This window comes from Labrus mixtus, chromosome 6 (assembly GCF_963584025.1).
Source record: "Labrus mixtus chromosome 6, fLabMix1.1, whole genome shotgun sequence".
Taxonomy (NCBI): domain Eukaryota; kingdom Metazoa; phylum Chordata; class Actinopteri; order Labriformes; family Labridae; genus Labrus; species Labrus mixtus.
In genome coordinates this window covers 30,734,782-30,752,155 of record NC_083617.1, presented here as the reverse complement: position 1 = coordinate 30,752,155, position 17,374 = coordinate 30,734,782, and the positions used below count along the sequence as shown (strand labels likewise).

General features: G+C 38.3%; 2 protein-coding genes across 3 annotated transcripts; one reads left to right on the top strand and one right to left on the bottom strand.

The window, feature by feature from the left end:
- The first annotated feature begins 539 nt into the window (after nucleotides 1-539).
- On the top strand, nucleotides 540-3,167 carry pcbd1 (pterin-4 alpha-carbinolamine dehydratase/dimerization cofactor of hepatocyte nuclear factor 1 alpha). Its single transcript, XM_061040930.1, has 4 exons — nucleotides 540-695; nucleotides 1,419-1,550; nucleotides 1,627-1,707; nucleotides 2,703-3,167. The coding sequence occupies exons 1-4, from the start codon at nucleotides 693-695 to the stop codon at nucleotides 2,793-2,795; spliced, it is 309 nt and encodes a 102-aa protein (XP_060896913.1). The 5' UTR covers nucleotides 540-692; the 3' UTR covers nucleotides 2,796-3,167.
- Nucleotides 3,168-3,305: 138 nt separating this feature from the next.
- On the bottom strand, nucleotides 3,306-14,432 carry sgpl1 (sphingosine-1-phosphate lyase 1). Of its 2 annotated transcripts, none has more exons than XM_061040928.1 (14): nucleotides 14,274-14,432; nucleotides 11,118-11,283; nucleotides 10,508-10,575; nucleotides 9,793-9,940; nucleotides 9,561-9,640; nucleotides 9,191-9,319; nucleotides 9,013-9,101; nucleotides 8,682-8,790; nucleotides 8,500-8,598; nucleotides 8,262-8,408; nucleotides 7,731-7,969; nucleotides 7,449-7,595; nucleotides 7,234-7,354; nucleotides 3,306-5,654 (listed from the first exon to the last, which is right to left on the bottom strand). In XM_061040928.1, the coding sequence occupies exons 1-14, from the start codon at nucleotides 14,283-14,285 to the stop codon at nucleotides 5,511-5,513; spliced, it is 1,698 nt and encodes a 565-aa protein (XP_060896911.1). In that variant the 5' UTR covers nucleotides 14,286-14,432; the 3' UTR covers nucleotides 3,306-5,510. The 2 variants fall into 2 exon arrangements, with proteins under 2 accessions (XP_060896911.1, XP_060896912.1); XM_061040929.1 differs by lacking the exon at nucleotides 14,274-14,432 and adding an exon at nucleotides 11,983-12,138.
- Nucleotides 14,433-17,374: the final 2,942 nt, after the last annotated feature.

Sequence of the window (17,374 nt, the reverse complement as noted above, 5' to 3'; positions counted from 1 at the left end):
TATAAATTCAAGCAGCCACATGGCTCCATTCAAATGATTTGAATCCCAGCTCACATTCCTCACACTGAAGAAATCTTCTCATTTCCGAATCCAGCCGACTGTTAAATGCTGACTACTTGTCACATCCTCTCCCTCTCCTCATTTGAGTAACTAGTTCATTTCCTTAAGCGCTTGCTGTGACAGATGAGTTCAACAGGGCAACCACAGGAGCAGCTCATTAACCTTTGACATGAACTCCAGTCAGCGAAAGGGCAGTGCTGAGTGCTGTCCTGTTGAAAAGTGACATCTTTAACTGTTTACTAGTATTTAGATTTTAGCTTCATGCTTAATTAGTGTGCAAAGTACAATACATAAGGGGATTATTAAATATTGAATTAGTCTATTTTGTATGTATTACAGTAAAAAACTGCTGTATTGTATATTCTGTATTAAATGCAGCTACATTAGCTGAACTCATATATGTTCTACACAATAGATTAAAGTAAATGATTGAACCCATGCTGACAGGTAGCTTAGTAACCTTATCGTCAAAAGGATTTTTACTCAGGCTCCTGCAGGGGCAGCTAAGTAGGACCCACTGCTCATGAATAGACTCATCCCAGTTGCTCTCTTTAGCTGCCATAGTAGATTTGTGTTTGAGCAACAGGGAGCTGAGGCTGAACATCCTTTGTGCATGAAAGCACTCTGCAAACATGGTAAGTAAACAATCTCTCTACACTGTGTTCCCGGTGTGCCACACAGTATTGTACTTATCCCCTTACACTACTGTTTAGTCACCATGTTTTCTCAGACAGTATTTTACTATAGATGCTAAGTTACATACTTAATAATAATTGCCAGGGATAGGAAACAAGTGAACACATTCACATTCAGTCTCTCAGTGTGTGTTTAACCAGTGTGTGTGTGACGAATAAGCAAAGCTTAAGCAGGTTTTTTTTGTGTTGTGCTGATTCACTTTACCGATTAGATTGGAAAATGAAGTGTTGCTAAGATACCCTGTGATGTCACTCCAGTTGCTCTCTCTAGGCTGTGGTTGGAACATATAGTTACCCTTTTTCTCAAGAATTCAAAATGCTCTTTTAATTAAGAAAGATTATCAAATATCTTTTGAAAATGTTTGCCAAATGTCTCTGGTGAAATTGAAATGATTAGATCATAGTAAAAACAAAAGCTGAGAATAAATAACTTCATGTGATCCTGCATCATGTGTGAAGATTAGGAAGGAGGGAACAAATGGTAACCCCGGACCTCCCACCACCAACCACATACCTTTGAACCGGATCGGTTTTTTTTTTTAAAGCAGGAATGCAGCCTCTTATTGTATCCAGATGGGATCATGTGCAACCAATCACAGTTTGTGCTTTTGAAACGGCCCCTCTCAGATTTGCTTGACTGTTACCCCTGCTCTGTCCCATAAGGCTGGTAAAATTCAGAGTCTAACTGAGGAGGAGAGGACCCACCTTCTACCACTGCTACGAAGCGCTCAATGGGTGGAGGTTGTGGGACGGGACGCCATTTACAAAGAGTTTATTTTCAAAGACTTCAATCAGGTTCCTAACTTATCAAATATTGCAGTTTAAGAACTAAATACACTGATGACTGATGATTCTTATGTTCTGCTTTCAGGCCTTTGGTTTCATGTCCAGAGTGGCTTTGCAAGCAGAGAAGATGGATCATCACCCCGAGTGGTTCAATGTTTATAATAAGGTATAATCAGGATTATCAACAATATCAACATTATATCAACATTTCAGGCTTCACAAAAAATCACTTCAGGGGCATCAGGAATCTTTTATTTTTGTCAAAAGTTTGATACGCTCACCTTAGCTCAGTCTCAACTGGCTCCTGGAGTAACATGTCTGATGTGTCCTCGGGCAAGACACTGAACCCCGAGCTGCTCCTGCTGCTTCGTCAGCGGCGTATGAATGTATATGAATAAAATTAGTTACTTATGTTCACTTTACAGAGCAACCTCTGCCATCAGGGTGTGAATGTGTAGGTGTGACATGCAGTGTAAAAGCACTTTGAGTAGTCAGAAGACTAGAACAGTCCATTAATCTTACACTTCCTGTTCAGCAGCAACCAGCTGACAGACACAGTGAGCAACTATAGAGCCAGACAGAAACAGAGCTGAGTAAACATTTACATTTTAAATCCTTAGCATCGTGTATATAAAGAAACTTTTTTCAAAACGTACAACTGATTGAATGTCAGTGTTGTTTACCTGCTTGTTGCTTTGCCCCCAAGTGGCCAAATAATGAATTCCTGCAGGTCATAAATATTTCATACTTTTTACAAAGGGCTCAAAGTAATAACTTAAATGAGCATTTAAATGACCAGACATACTTTTAATTAAAGAACATCTTACTTTAATTTGAACTTCAATTTTCAGTTTACAATTTAGATTTATCCAGATATTCTCCTCTTAACTTTATTGCACTTTATACTTTAACCCTTTTTGACTATTTAACATTTATTTATATTTAATTTGTAATCAACATTTCAATGTATTGACTGTTTACTATGCTTATACCTCATCTACTTTCAGTGTTAATCAAAAAAAATACTGCTGCTGGCATATATACAGCATGTTGCTGTATTACTTGAATTTAAATTTGATGTTTTTTGTCTTTCATGTATGTCAATGGGAAGCTGTCTCATATAAATGTTCTTCTATGCTCCGTCTTATTTTGGTTACCCAGGTCCAAATTACTCTCAGCACACATGATTGTGGGGGGCTATCTCAGCGTGACATCACTTTGGCTACCTTCATTGACCAGGCATCACTGATGTGACAATCCCATGTTACTAACTCAAGCTACTCAAGTGCTGAAACTCAAGGCTCTTCATTCCTCTCAAACATCTTCAAGAGTGGGATTTTCAGATCTAAAGAATATGGATGGATGACTAGTGTTTCTTGGAAGGGCACTACGTCTTGTACTGCAAGGGCCACATGTATTGTGAAAATGATGATCAGCTAAAGGTTGATGTTACATCCTGTTTATTATCCAGGCCACTGCTATCTAATGTGCCAACTGCTTTTCTGCATTATTGTTGGTAAATGTTATTTGTCTTGCAAACTGATTTAGACTTTTTCCAAAAAAGTGACCAAAAATGGAGTTTCTCATGTGACAACACATTTTATTGAAACACAACATTGTAGACAATCTGCTGTTTTTTTTTTAAATCTGGTTAAGTGTAAATGAGTTAGCTCTACTGCTATAGATCCCTTGCTTGAAGGAAAAGGAAAGTGCATCTGATTTAAAATAACACGAACAGAGAATGAATAAAAGAGTCAAAATGTATTCATTCAGAATATCAAGAAGACCTTTTAATATAATGCAATCATGTACTTCAAAAGACAGAGTAACTGGGTTTTGTTCAGGACAAATTTCATCAACACATTGCATTTTAAGGTGATTGTTATTCTCTGTTCAGCCTGTATGTTGGAAAGACTAGTGACCCAAATCCAGTATCATGACGTGTGTTCAAACCTCTGAAGGCACAGAAGCAAATGCTCATTATTGCTACACGTTGCCAAACTGCAACAACATAAACCAGGACAAAATTATTTCACAATTTTCTCTGAAGGAATCTTAAGAATCCATCCATTGAAGTCTGTAATCATTTTCAGTGAATGCTTAAAGAAGGACTTGTATGAGAGGAGCTGTATTTTCCATTTGGTTGTTATCTTTTTTGCGTGTTTATCAGGAACACACAAAGTCTTGTTGGAAATGTAATTATTTGTTTGGGCGTGCAAACATACCCAGTCACTGAGCCCAGTGTAATGCACAGGCTCATGTATGTATCTAAAATCATAAGTGGGGACATTAGGTCCTCTGTCTTTAAACTAGGCACTGACTAAATGAGGTAAAATTACACTAGATCCTAAATACATTAAGGTCCAGTTAGATCAAAACTGCTTGGTTTGGTATGTGAAACAAAAAAACAACTATAGAAAACACAAACGCTCATTAAACAGGTGAACAATTAAAATTGGTTAAATTACCAAACAAAGTCAATCATTCAAAACTACTGTATGCTCCTAATGATTTATCTCTCAACAGCAGAGCTTTCCCATTTCTTTCACTTTATATCAGGAAGAGATAATATTGCACAAACATGGAAATAATTTCATGGAAATACACACTTTTATCAATTAATGTTAAAGAAAGAAAAGAGAACAACACCAAGTCATTTTGGTGTTATCATACTCCTCTCAACTGGTAAGTGTTGTAAATGTGTTCATATTCTGCTGAATGGTTAAATATATACACATTCAGAGCAGGTGAGTGGGTTTGTACCAAGAATCTGTCTGAGAATAGAAAACCTCATTTACAGTTTTTTTATTCCATTTAGTAGAAGTTTAAGAACACCTTTCTACATCTTGTCAAATGTACTAATATAGTGCCCTTTATTATATAAGATGTGGAAAAAAAACAGTTGCACTGTTAGAATAGATTGCAATGAATAAAACATGACATTTGCATTCAGTAGAACCTGAGGTAGATTAAGTAAAGAGACAATTATTAAAGCAAGATGTTGCACCAGGGGAAATAGATTTTTGCTTCTTGATAACATACAGAAAACATTCTTCAGCCCAGTTTGTTAAAAAAGTCAAATTCTATTGATTTACTTTTAAAAGCCAGCTTTTGTGTGGAGACATTTTGGATAATGATAACAATAAATCATCAACTTGACTGATGAGCTGTGGCAGATCTAAAGCTCCCAATATTTAAATCATTCACCCTCTGTCTACAAATCGCACATCTGGGGGATGGTCATGAATACAGTCTTTAAAACAAAACATTGTCATTCTAAGCATTAAAAACACAGACATGTATGAACATGCTTACAGACAAACTACCATAACGTCAGATTCAAGTGATTACAGATTTATCTGATATGTTTTTATGTTAGGACATGCTCTTCTGTTTCCAAAAAAAAACTCTAAAATGACAATCATAACTGCAGCTTCAACAATCCTGTTCATGTAGAGCCTTTGTGAAGCAGTACATAAGATCTAATGCTGGAGGGCAGCACCGCACTTTGAACAAACATTCAGGTACAACAGGCAGATGTGTGTTTTTGCATTATCCTAACAAATAATGAATTAGAGATCCAAGAAAACTGAAATGTTAAGACAGTTAAAAAAAGAGCTTTCCTCTTCAATCATTGGAGATTATGACTGACATACACTTTTAATAAACACTAAAAAGGAAATTAACTTTTAAAAACTTTTAAAACAAAAACACATTTCCAAACCATGAATAAAATCAAAGGAATACAACTGTTTTGAATGAGTCACTTCTTTTCTGTGCTAATTGATGCACAGTGTTTAAAGTGATTTCCAACCAGATTGCTTAAATGGATGATGGCTTGTGCTTAAAGGATCTTTCTTCTGTATGCCATACATATGCATATAAGGCAACCGTTGAGCTATTAACTCAGAGCTCTGGAAAGAGTTGAGAGTTTTTCCCTGCATTCAATTGGAGTGGGTCAGGAGCACCTCAGTGGGCTTTGCCATTGCCGTTCATGTGGCTGGTGCTCGACTTGGGTACCTCAGTGCTGTAGAGACAGTCCAGAAAACCTTGGGAAATCTCTGTCACCATTGATCTGTCCGGAATGGACTGGGCCATGCCGTAAATGGCTCCCTGAAATGATAATAAGACACAAGTCATCAGGACAAACTCACACCGATCTAGAGATGATCAACAGTGTTAGTGTTCAGAGGAGTTCAGAGGATTTCAGAACATCTCACTGTCTTTTCTTATTCCAATGCCAAACACAATGATCCACCAAGTTTTCTGGTTTTAATGGAGCGATACCTGAAAGCCGGTTCTGGCAGGCAACTTGAGCTGCACTGTTAAGTCATTCTTGCATCATCCTCCACAAACACATCCGGATCATTTGGTGGTCTATTGAAGTTACAGGATTTCCCCGTCTCTCCCTCTGCTCTATTAAATACACTACTGCCTGACACTAGTGCATTGTTCTTCTCAGCCATCAACCTGTAGACTCTGCTAGGGGGTTTGAAGATAGCATCTCAACACTCCTCAAATGTCTGCACGTAAACAAATATGTGAGGAGTGATGAGGTCCTCGACTAAACACCAAACTGAAACAATGTTTCATTCCAATGAACATTCCAAACATGAGTTGTCTGACTGAAATACTTTTCTTTTTACTAGAATTTGTGATCGATCCTAGAGATAAATATAGTCTCAGAAAGTGTCAGAAACAAAGGAAAAACACAAGCAACCAGTTTGTTCAGGTGACAGAGAAAGAGGAGGATTTTGAAAGTAACTTCCTGTTCTCTGTAGAACACGTCTGCAGTTTCTGTTCCTCAAAATGTCAAAAACTTAAACTATCATGTTGTTTTTGTAAATGACTCTTCTCTTTATTTTTAAAATGATGAGTACTTGAAGTGAAACTTACAATACAAGTAACTTTCAATTTAACAAACTAACTTCTTTGTTATACATTATCATGCTGTGTGTGAGGCCTTTGAAATGCGTTATTTAAATAAAAGTGTCTTGTTATTCATGGGTGTACTCCTGACGAACCTGACAGGCAGGATGCAGGCTTGAACTCTATTTCAAACTAACACAAAAAATCTGAATATTCAATTTTTATCCACTGAAATACCGACAGATTGTGCTGTATGAAACAAAGAGTTGGTTGTTTGAAATGTTTGCTCCTTTGGAATCTCTCTCTTTCTTTGAAAAGTTCGGTGGCTGAATTGGAAAACTGTGAATGCCAACCAGTTTAGTTGTAGCCTTGGTATAGACAGGAACTCGCTACTAGATGTTACTAGTTATAGATTCTGACAACTTATTCACCATTACTGCTTTATAGAAAAAAAATCCTTTGATAACATGTTTCATAAAAGTTGCACTGAAGTGAGAACAAAATAATAAAATAAAAATTAATAAAATAATACAAATGAATAAGAACATCTGTGACATCACAGAGTGTTTTGAATTTTTTTTTGTATGTGACGACTTCTTGGATATCGTGTATTGTATTATGCTAGTTGAAATTTGTTGTTTTTAATTCTGTACCAAGAAATAAATAGAGAAGTTTTTCTTTTACTAGTGAACCAATCTTTTTAGAGATTTAATATAATAAAACCATCCTCACACAATACGTAATGTACACCGGCTCTTATACATGAAACCATAGACTGTGGATGACCAGAACACAAAGTAATGTGTGAGGGGAGCTAACTCACCATTCCTGTGGTTTTCTCTTTGGGGTTCTTCATGATAATGGCCGCCTGCTCTTTGACATCCCGGATAAACTGCTCAGCAACACTGGGCTTTGTGTGAAGAACTGTGCAACAAATGTGGATGCTGTGAAAGAGAAGACCATTAATTGTCTCTTGAATTGTTGTCCTGAGGTTAGAAAACTGTGGAAGTAGTATTTGATTTTTTTCTTGAAACGTACCTCGATGGGTACTGGAGGGTATTAAGGTTCCAGCCCTTTGACGTCAGGGCATTTGACAGGCGGAAAATATCAAAAACATCCGAGCCTATTGCCACCACAGAAACCTCCGGATCTCCAAACACAAACAAACCATTGATCTTACGCACTCTGTCAAAAAAACCAAAGAACATGTTGAAAGCTTTAAGATGAACAATGTATGAGCCCAAAGATCAAGAGCTGTGTTGTTGTTTTTAATACATCATGAGTGCTAAGGTTTCCAGAAAGTGTCAACAGGTGTCTTACTCTGTTGTGATTTTGCGTGCGGTGCTGATGATTTTTTTGGTGGCATCTATGTATCCATTCTCTCCCATGTGCATCATGGTCGCCCAGCAAGCGGCGATGATTCCCCCGGGCCTGGAACCTGCAACAGAGGGGGAGGCGTAGATTCCCCCCTGCCAGTCAGGAGCAACAAAGTACTGGTAGTGACGGTACTTTTTATCAGTGTAGAGGATAACCGAGGAACCTTTGGGGGCATAGCCATACTGGAACAGAGACACAGGCACACACACACAGGCACACACACACAGGCACACACACACAGGCACACACACACACACACACACACACACACACACACACACACACACACACACGAGTATAAGAGTATAAGAACACCATCATATGGAGGACTTTAAAATCCACAAGTATTACAATTTGAACAATGCATATTTCCAGGATTGTTTGTAAGAAAACAAAACATTTATTTTTAAGTTATAAGAAGAAAAAAGAATGTGAGTTATTTATGCAGAGGGAAAAAATGTATGCCATCATTACCTTGTGGGTGTCTGCAGATATACTGGTAACACCTTTTATCCTGAAGTCAAATGGGGCAAGTGTGTAACCCGCCTTGGCCATAAAGACAATGAGAAAACCTCCTAGACAGGCATCCACATGCAGCGGGAGATTGTAGCGTACAGCCAGCTGCAAAATAACATTGAAGCATATCAGAGATTCAACTACAATGTTACCATTTCAGAACAGAGTTAATACAAAACTGTTTTCAAATTCTGACCTCGGCTACTTCCTCAACGGGATCCATAATTCCATGTGGAAACTGAGGCGCTGAGCACACGAGCATAGCAGTGTTTTTGCTGATTGCTCTCCTCATGGCCTTGAAAGAGAAGAAACAACATGAAAATAACTGAAGACTGATAATAGCAGGGCACCTATTGTCTGTATATACTGTATCCTCACCTTTACATCTACTTTCATAGTGTTCTTGTCAAGGGGAATGTGAACAAGCTTCATCCCAAAGTAATGTGCTGCCTTGTCAAAGGCTGCGTGGACACTCACAGGAGCAAGACTTCAGAAAATAGAACAGAACAACTAATGTTGAAAACAGTACAGCCTTTAAATGGTCCCATGCCTTAAATTTAAATGTGCTATATAGCACATTTTAATTCAAGGCGTGGGAAACTGGGTTTTCAGTTTCATGTTGCAAAAGTTATTACTTGAAGAGGACAACATTTCTTATATGTCAACAACAACAACAAACTTTCATAACATCTTAAAACGCTCCTCTTACATTTCAGGGTATTTGACCCCACGTTCAAATGCCATGTCTCTGTATGCTTTGCAGGCCATCAGTATGCTTTCAGTTCCCCCTGAAGTAACCTGGACAAAAAGACAGAGAACTGTTAGACTATATCAAACCATGATTTTAAACCTATGCAAAATGTAAGTTTATGTTTGTGAATACTAACTGTGCCACAGGAGTTAGGTCCACCATGGAAAAGTGAGCAAGCCATCCTAACGACCTCTGCCTCCATCTTTCTTACACCTGGGAAGATGTCTGGGTGCAGTGGGTTGCTCCATGCAAAATCTCCATATACCTATGAAGAAAAAAGAAAGAGTGAAAATGAAGTAAACCTTGAATACACTCCAGTTAGAACTTTGTTATGAACAAACAGATCGCCCAGGGGGGCAGTAATCTGCTTTAAACAAAAAAAGGTTATTCTCAAATAAAAAAAATAATGTAATGAAATCAAATACCCTAATGGGGCTAACACTGAAATATATTCAGGTCCGACTCTTTGCGCCTTGAATGTTAGAGATGGTTACAAAGATGCATACCTTAACAAGGAGATTGGTCAGTTTTTCATCACCCCAGTACACTGCACCCGATACACATCCTTTCTCCCACTGAACCTCACCTGAAACCACACATTGTCTCTTCAGAAATCAAAATCTTTTAGAAAGTAAGCTCTTTTCAAATTGCAAAAAAATACAGAAGAAAATACATTTCAGGAATAAGTTATTCCAATAATGAACTGTGACACTGGGAATGGATGATTTGATGACTTACTCAGAGTCTCATAGTCTTTGATTTTGTCCAGCACTTGGTCCTGAGAGAGTCCTTTAGAGGGCAGCTGTTTAATATAGCTCATCCCGTCCTTTAGAGTACATAGACTGGTAGACATATCGTCTAAAGCCTTGTTGAGCTGGCTCTGAATCTGTCATGAGGAAAGAAAAACTTAATTATCTTTCTGAGAATTTCACTAAAAATGACTGAATGTGAAATAACGTTCTTGTGAAATGAAAGGGACTATGTATATTTCAAAACATAAATGTTGCCATTTGATGCATTGTAGCAGAGTTAGCTTAAAGTTAAGTAACTACAGTATGTTGGGTGACAACGTGTCATTTATTACATTTTGTTTATTTGATAGGGATAAAAATACTATTACATCCATAGTCCTAAGACAGGTAACAAATATACAAAAAACAGATGCATACATGAAAGACACACATAAATGGTAAATGGACTTGAGCTTATATAGCTCAGGATGCAAAAACACAGCGTACCAATCAATACTTTATGTAAGTTTCTGATAAGCCTGAAAGCGAGCAATATATCAGTGAAATACTGAGTGTTATCACCAGTGCATGATGTTAAGTGTGCCAAAGGTCTCCCCCCATGAAGTATATGTCATCCAAGAGTGACTCATAAAACCCTCAGACAACAGAGTCATTGCTCATCTGCTGGGAAAAAAAGGAACAGATCCACCACTGATACTTACTGCTCCGCCAACAAAGGGTATTTTTCTGACAAGTCGAAAGCACTGCTTCTTGATTCGGGATGTGAGACCTATCAGCAAGAAAGACAATGCAGCATCTTTGGTTAGGGTTGGCACACATTTGTCCATTAAACAGCTGACTATGACCTGAGATCACATGTCAGGACAAGACGTGGCCTGTGAGAAATGAAGCTATGTTCACTAAGTATGTACTTTCTGCCATGGCAGCTAGTTGGTTCTAGAGGCCTCACTGAAGTGAGATGTGTGGAACTGAAGAATTCAACCACTGATGATTATCAACAAAAACATGTGTTTGAAGGCATTTGTCAATCACGCACGGGAGAGAGAAACTAGCACTATACTTGAAGATACTTTCTAAAACCACATTTTGAGATTCCAGACAGAAGATTAACCTTGAGAGGTTAAAGCTTATTGAACCAAAACCCACATACTCAGAGATGTGTCATCAAAAGAGCATTCCTTAAAGAGCTTTGTTAGAATTTAAGGACATGTGAGTTCATTTTTTAATAATATTACATTTCATCACTATCATTTCTGATATGTTCCCAACTAGCCTTCCTTTGTACCAACTGTATCAAGTATAACAGATTACTTTCTTGCTGGAACATGAAGCCTTTCATCCAGACTGCTCCCAGAGTGGTGATGAATGTGGCTCCGATGATCTGCCATGGCTCCAAGTCTCCGCAGTGGGAGTTGATCTGCTGCCTGCCCTGCTCCAGGTACAGCTGGACCATCTCCTTATACACCTCCACGGCACTCTGTTTGTATCACAATGGATCAAGGTTGTTATAAAATGGATGTCCCATGAGGATTATAAGGTAAAAATCAGCATTTGATAAGACTGTAAATATATATACTGATTGAAAGTACAGTTGTTGAGTTTATTGCAGAAAACAGACATTCAGACATCACATACATACAGTTGTTCTGTTAATGACTTTTCTCACAAGAGATTTGTTTTTGGGAAAAGGATCACCATACTCTGTTTTCATTGTAGACTGATATACTTATATAAAGCATGTACCATGTTACTGAGTATCTATGGGCAAAAACAATATGCAGACATTAATAAGAGTAATTGTTCTACATTTCATCGTACTTGTATCAACATTATCCATGAAAAATAACGCTTGATTAAAAGGGAACATCAAATGAAAGGCATAGCTTTCTTCTTTTTGAAGTGACTGACATTACATGAACTCCATGAAAAAGAGAATCAATCTACTTTTGAGAAAATAATTAACAACTAGCAACTAGTTACTTTGAAAAGAAAATCAATTTTCAAAGAAACATAGTGAAACCAATGACACAAGACACAGCTCCCCATGTCATCACTGTTTGTAGAATGTGTTACATCTCGCAGTATGATTACCAAACCACATGTATAGAAATGTTGGTTACTGGTAAGTTTTATTTTAATATGACCATAAATCAAAGTGCAAAATGTAAATACTTACATCAGAAGACATAGTAAGACCAATAGAGTTCAGCACCCCCAATCACACTAATGCTGTAAGTTTGTCTTAAGATTGTTATAATAACAGCCTTCGCTTCGTCTTATTGGTGAGAGTGGGAGACCGCTCAAAGCTAACTGGAGGGCTATCATTAGACTCCTCCCAGCACCAAAAGGGTATCAGGCCACAAGAGGGATATTTTGCAATCAATCACGAGCAGATAAGAAAATATACAGGAATATCACCTTAAGACAGACTGAAATATGAATGATAGCATACATCCGGACACCAATCTAAATACTGAATGCAGCTATTTCTCCATCTGGAAGATCTAACTGATCCACACACAAGTCCAATATCACACTGAAGACTCATGAAGGCAGTTTCATAAGTGCAACAAAGTTATCTTTCCATTCTCTTTTGCTGTGGTACTTTTATGACACAATAGTTAGTAGACTGATAGTGAGAAGACTCTTTTCTTGACCTCACACATTATCAGATGGGGGAAAGCTTAAGGTTCAAAAGACAATAACAGAAGTAATCAAAGTCTGTGCTGCCTGAAAAAAACATCCCACAATATGAGACAAAATGTAAGTTCCTTTAACCAATTGCAACAGTTAGAGCATTATGCCAGAGGGTTTCTCAATCTTTGACTAATCATACATTTTTTGTGATACGAGCTTTAGTGGAGGGCATTTAGTGAGCGACTGAAGTCAGACCCCTGCCAAGGCTACAGCTGTCATACCTGCCTGTCTGGATAACGTCTCATACAGGTTTGGCAAGATAAGCTTGACAGAGGCAAGTGGGAAGTAACAGAAAATAAGTGATCGATGTGTGTTGAACGAGAGGCTTGTCTAGAGTTATCTTAATAAGAATATTTGTTTGGAAAGATAGAATGGGGGCAAAGCACATGAGTGATCAATGTCACGCATGTGTCATAAAGAAAAGATTATATGGTGATATCTCTAATCAGTGCAAAAGGCAAGTCTGTCCCTACAGATACGGGCCTCTGTTATCCAACCACATTTTATGTCTACGATACCTCTCAGGTCCATCCAAACTCTTAAGCCATTCAGTGCCATTTTGCATCAGGAAACATAGAAAGAGTTCATACAAAAACTATTGTACTATTGTCCAAACTCATGTTTTAGCAGTGTACGCCCATTCCTCTGCTCCCCCTCATAAAACATTTGACTATTCTGTAAGGAGAGCTTTTGTTGTCTCAGAAGGGAGGTCATGTTCTCATGGAAATGTACTGGGTGTGCGGTGGCAGCTCCTGGATACATCAAGGGAAAACAGACTCAGAGCACATCACAAAGATCATGGGATCAGACCGTAGAAGAGAAAAATAAACTACTACATCTGTAAACTTGTTTTCAACGTTCTGTTCTGTCCTGGGGCTTTCATGGCATAAACTCACTTGAAGGCAAAACCTTTTTGGGGCTTAGATCTGTTTCCTTTCCTTGAAATAACCTGGATGAGTCAAGACTTTAATTGACACATTGAAGACCAGTTTTGCACTGAAAGTATTGTGAAAGACGAGCCCTCTAGTGCTCAGTCATCTATCAAAGGGAACCACTAAACTTCTGCTCCTTCAGGAAAAACTTTGCAAATATCAGAAAATATCTGGTAGAAGTATTACGTGTAAGCTAACTTCCTACTTTAATTTCCTCTTGGCCTATTTCGAAGCAGTATTTTCTACAGTAAAAATAATGTGAGGAGAGAATTTAAAACCACTTTCAAAAATAACTTTCACCTTGTGTAGATGTGTAACTTCTGCTTTTAAAGGAATGTGCTTCTACACCAAACTCAAAGATAAATATCTGCCTTTTGCATGCCAAAGTAGAAAGTATATATTTTTTATAATATAATATAATATTATATTATATATTATACTCTTCATCAACAGTAACCTTGATATAAAACATCTTATTCCTACTGGTATTAGCTGAACGTGAAGAAATGTAGGATGTTGACTTTGACTATTTAGTAAATGTCTAATATGTTAGGGTTCATCGTCTCATGAACGGTGACCCATTTCAGGGGCCAAATTACCAACAAAGTTTAAGTGTTTCCTCAAACAAATCGATTTGCTAAGTAATGTTTGATAGCAAGGGTCACGGCAAGCTGTGGACTAACAGCATCCATGGGATCACAAACTAGTCGGGTCACAAGCTCACTTTCCAAGTGATAAACAAGTCTCTTCTATCGTGTTGTGGTAACATCGTCTTCGTCCTGCTTATCACACCGTTTGTACACTTAATAAGAAATGACTATATTGAAGCGAAACCTACCCAGTAATCCATGTTGTCGAGGCAAACTTTCACCGAAATTCCCCTTTTTTGTCTGCTACCCTGGAAAGTCACCTCCAGCAACCCGCTTTCAGACTCCGGTTCTCATCTACATGCTACAATAATCAACCACAGCACCAAGCTAACCCTGATTCAGGAAGTAACCACCAGTCAAGCGCAGCTGTGCGCAGCCTTACCATTTGTAGATCTGACAATAATATGGCTAGGTCCAATCACGTCACAGCCCATTGCTCGAGTGGTGCCGCATGTTTACTAGATCTACTTTTTAAAGAAAGAGCAGCGTCGCCTGTTTTCAGCCCCAATACTAGAAGTGTTAGCAAAGAGCTGATGCTGTGTTCTAATGCTTCCCGGAAAATAGACTTTCCACTTATGTATGTAAAACACATATAGGCCTACAACATGATAAAGTCGAGAGTTGCAGCAATACCTGGGTAATGAAAACATGATTTTGATCGAGATTCAATTGTTTTGATATTTATATCATTAGCCTATCATGTAGGGTATAGCATATTTTATATCGTTACTTTGTCTATAGGTAGGTCTATATATTCTATAAAACATCATAGAAAACATTACTATCTCCAAGTTTGTCTTCATGCTTATTACACAAAATGCAAGGAGTGTGAACTGTAAATAAATCGGAAAAATGTATATCTTCTTTATAGTTTTAGTTTTCTTCAGTTGCATTGAGCTACTTGGTATGTAACAAAAATGCACGTTGGGTTGTAACTGCTGTCTAACAACGTGCATTACAGCATAAAATAGGATTTACTGAATTTACAGCCATAAGCATTTATTTGTCAAGTTATGTTTTGGAAACTGTGTTAATTCCGTGGCACGTTCATACTTACAATTTCGTTGTGTAGGCTTGTTCGCCTGTAGTTTACCTTTAGTGTCCATATTTTCGACATTAATTGAAGGCATCATTGGCCGCAACTTTCGTAATCGTTTTGTTGGAGGAGTGAAAACAGCGCCTCGACGCAGCCGAGGTGGAGTACTGCAAATATATCTCCAGTAACACTATGAAAACACATGATGCAGATACATATCTGCCTTTAAGCTGTATACCGTTTACATGTTGGTTTTCTGAAATAATGTTAACCAAGCTGCATCTTGGGGATGATAAGTTATGAGTGCCAATTATTCCTTAGACAGGTTTGTAGATTGACTTAGACTTAGACTTTCTTTATTGTCATTCAAACTTGTACATTACAGTGCAGATAAGAACGAAATTTCGTTGCATTTGGCTCGTTGTAGTGCAGGATAAAAACAGCAGCAAGTATTTACATAGAAAAATAAGGTGCAGATATAAATAGATATAAAAAGAAAAGCTATGAGTAAAATTACTATACAGATAAATATATTGCACATTTGTGATGTATGTTATATTGTATTTTACAGTCCAGTGAGGTAGTCCTGTGTGGGGGTTTGAGGGGGAATGGAGGGATTATTTTTTCGTGTTCAAAAGTCTTATGGCCTGTGGGAAGAAGCTGTTACAGAACCTGGAAGTTCTGCTTCGGAGGCTGCGGAACCTGTTTCCAGAGTCCAGCAGCGAAAACAGTCCGTGGTGGGGGTGGGAGGTGTCTCTGCTGATTTTCTGAGCCCTGGTCAGACAGCGGATTTTTGTGATCTCCTGGATGGGAGGAAGTGGAGTCTGAATGATCTTTTCCGCCGTCCTCACCACTCTCTGTAGGGACTTCCAGTCGGAGGCACTGCAGGCTCCGGACCAGACAGAGATGCAGTTTGTTATGATGCCCTCTATAGTGCCTCTGTAAAAGGTGGTGAGAATAGGAGGAGGGAGGTGTGCTCTCTTCATCCGACGCAGAAAGTGCATGCGCTGCTGCGCTTTTTTCACAAGAGCTCCGGTGTGAAGGGACCAGGTCAGAGTGTCTGTTATCTGCACCCCCAAGAACTCTCTCCACTGCTGTGCCGTTGATGAGTCCACGGTTACAATTAATAGCTGTATGATCGACTTAGTCTATAAATGCAGAAAACATAAAAATGTAACAAGACTTTTAAACGAAACTATTTCTTGTAGACAGGAAACAGTTACAGCAACACGAAAATATATCAAATTAGGCCTCTGAATCAAAAGTATTAGAAGAAAGACCTCCTGGTTCATAATGTTTTTTTAAGAACAGTCTATTCACTAATCTTCAATGGCACAATTACACAATTGGAAATGGACATAGCCTAAAAAGTCTTTATTTTTCTAAAGATTGAATCCATCAGTGTAACTGCCTCATTTTTTTCTATCCACAAAGAACCCCTAATGAACAGGCTTAACATTGTAAACAAGCTATCAGCAGGACGAAAAACAGTCTGCATTAGTTTAGTGGGTGAAAGGAGGAGACTTGCAGCCAGAATCCTATTCGTGCTTTACAGAAAGACAACTGCCTCCAAAAGACAGCTATTCCACTGTAATTGGTGTACATCGTCTTCAAAAGCTGATGTGAGTGGGTACAATGCATTGCTTGTGAAAGGAAACTCCAAAGCACATTAAAAGTGAATTACTTCTTGTGTAAAGTGCGTTCGGGGTCATTCTGGTCACGACGCGCGCACCTCTCCAAAAAGCGCACACGTCTCCAAGGCGCACTCCATACTTTTTAAAAGGCAGTCACATTGTTGAGGGGTTTCACAAGAGGTGTACATATGGCATCCGGGTTGCAATTAAATGTTTTTAAGATGTTTTTCCTTTCTTGAAGAAGTTTCCTTTTTCTTTTTTTCCTTCTGGGAGCTCTTTGCCAGAAAGAAGAAGAGGAGGGGTGCACATTGAATGGCTTCGCTGCTAGTTTGAGATGACAACAATCTGGTCAGCGAGTTGTTGGACTTTGATTGCCCCCCTGAAAACGTCCTTCAAACAAAAAGCTGAGGACGAAAATAAAGCCCCACCTGGTACCCCTGTTTGCTTAAATAATAATAAATAGATTTCGTTTTATAAATAAGCAAAAGTGAAGTGTTTGAGGACGTATTACTCAAGGGCGTCAGGCAGGTATCACCTGCTCTGGAGCTTGCTCAGTTTATTGTTAAATATTGTTAAATTACTTTTCGTTCCAAGTCGCTCCAGTATCTGCTATTTCCAC

Coding starts and splice junctions, on each gene's coding strand:
- pcbd1 (XM_061040930.1), top strand. Junction 1,551..1,626: donor TTTTCAAAGACTTCAATCAG/GTTCCTAACTTA, acceptor TTCTGCTTTCAG/GCCTTTGGTTTCATGTCCAG. Junction 1,708..2,702: donor GGTTCAATGTTTATAATAAG/GTATAATCAGGA, acceptor TTGGTTACCCAG/GTCCAAATTACTCTCAGCAC.
- sgpl1 (XM_061040928.1), bottom strand. Junction 8,409..8,499: donor CCGTTGAGGAAGTAGCCGAG/GTCAGAATTTGA, acceptor GTTATTTTGCAG/CTGGCTGTACGCTACAATCT. Junction 7,355..7,448: donor ACCCTCCAGTACCCATCGAG/GTACGTTTCAAG, acceptor TCTCTTTCACAG/CATCCACATTTGTTGCACAG.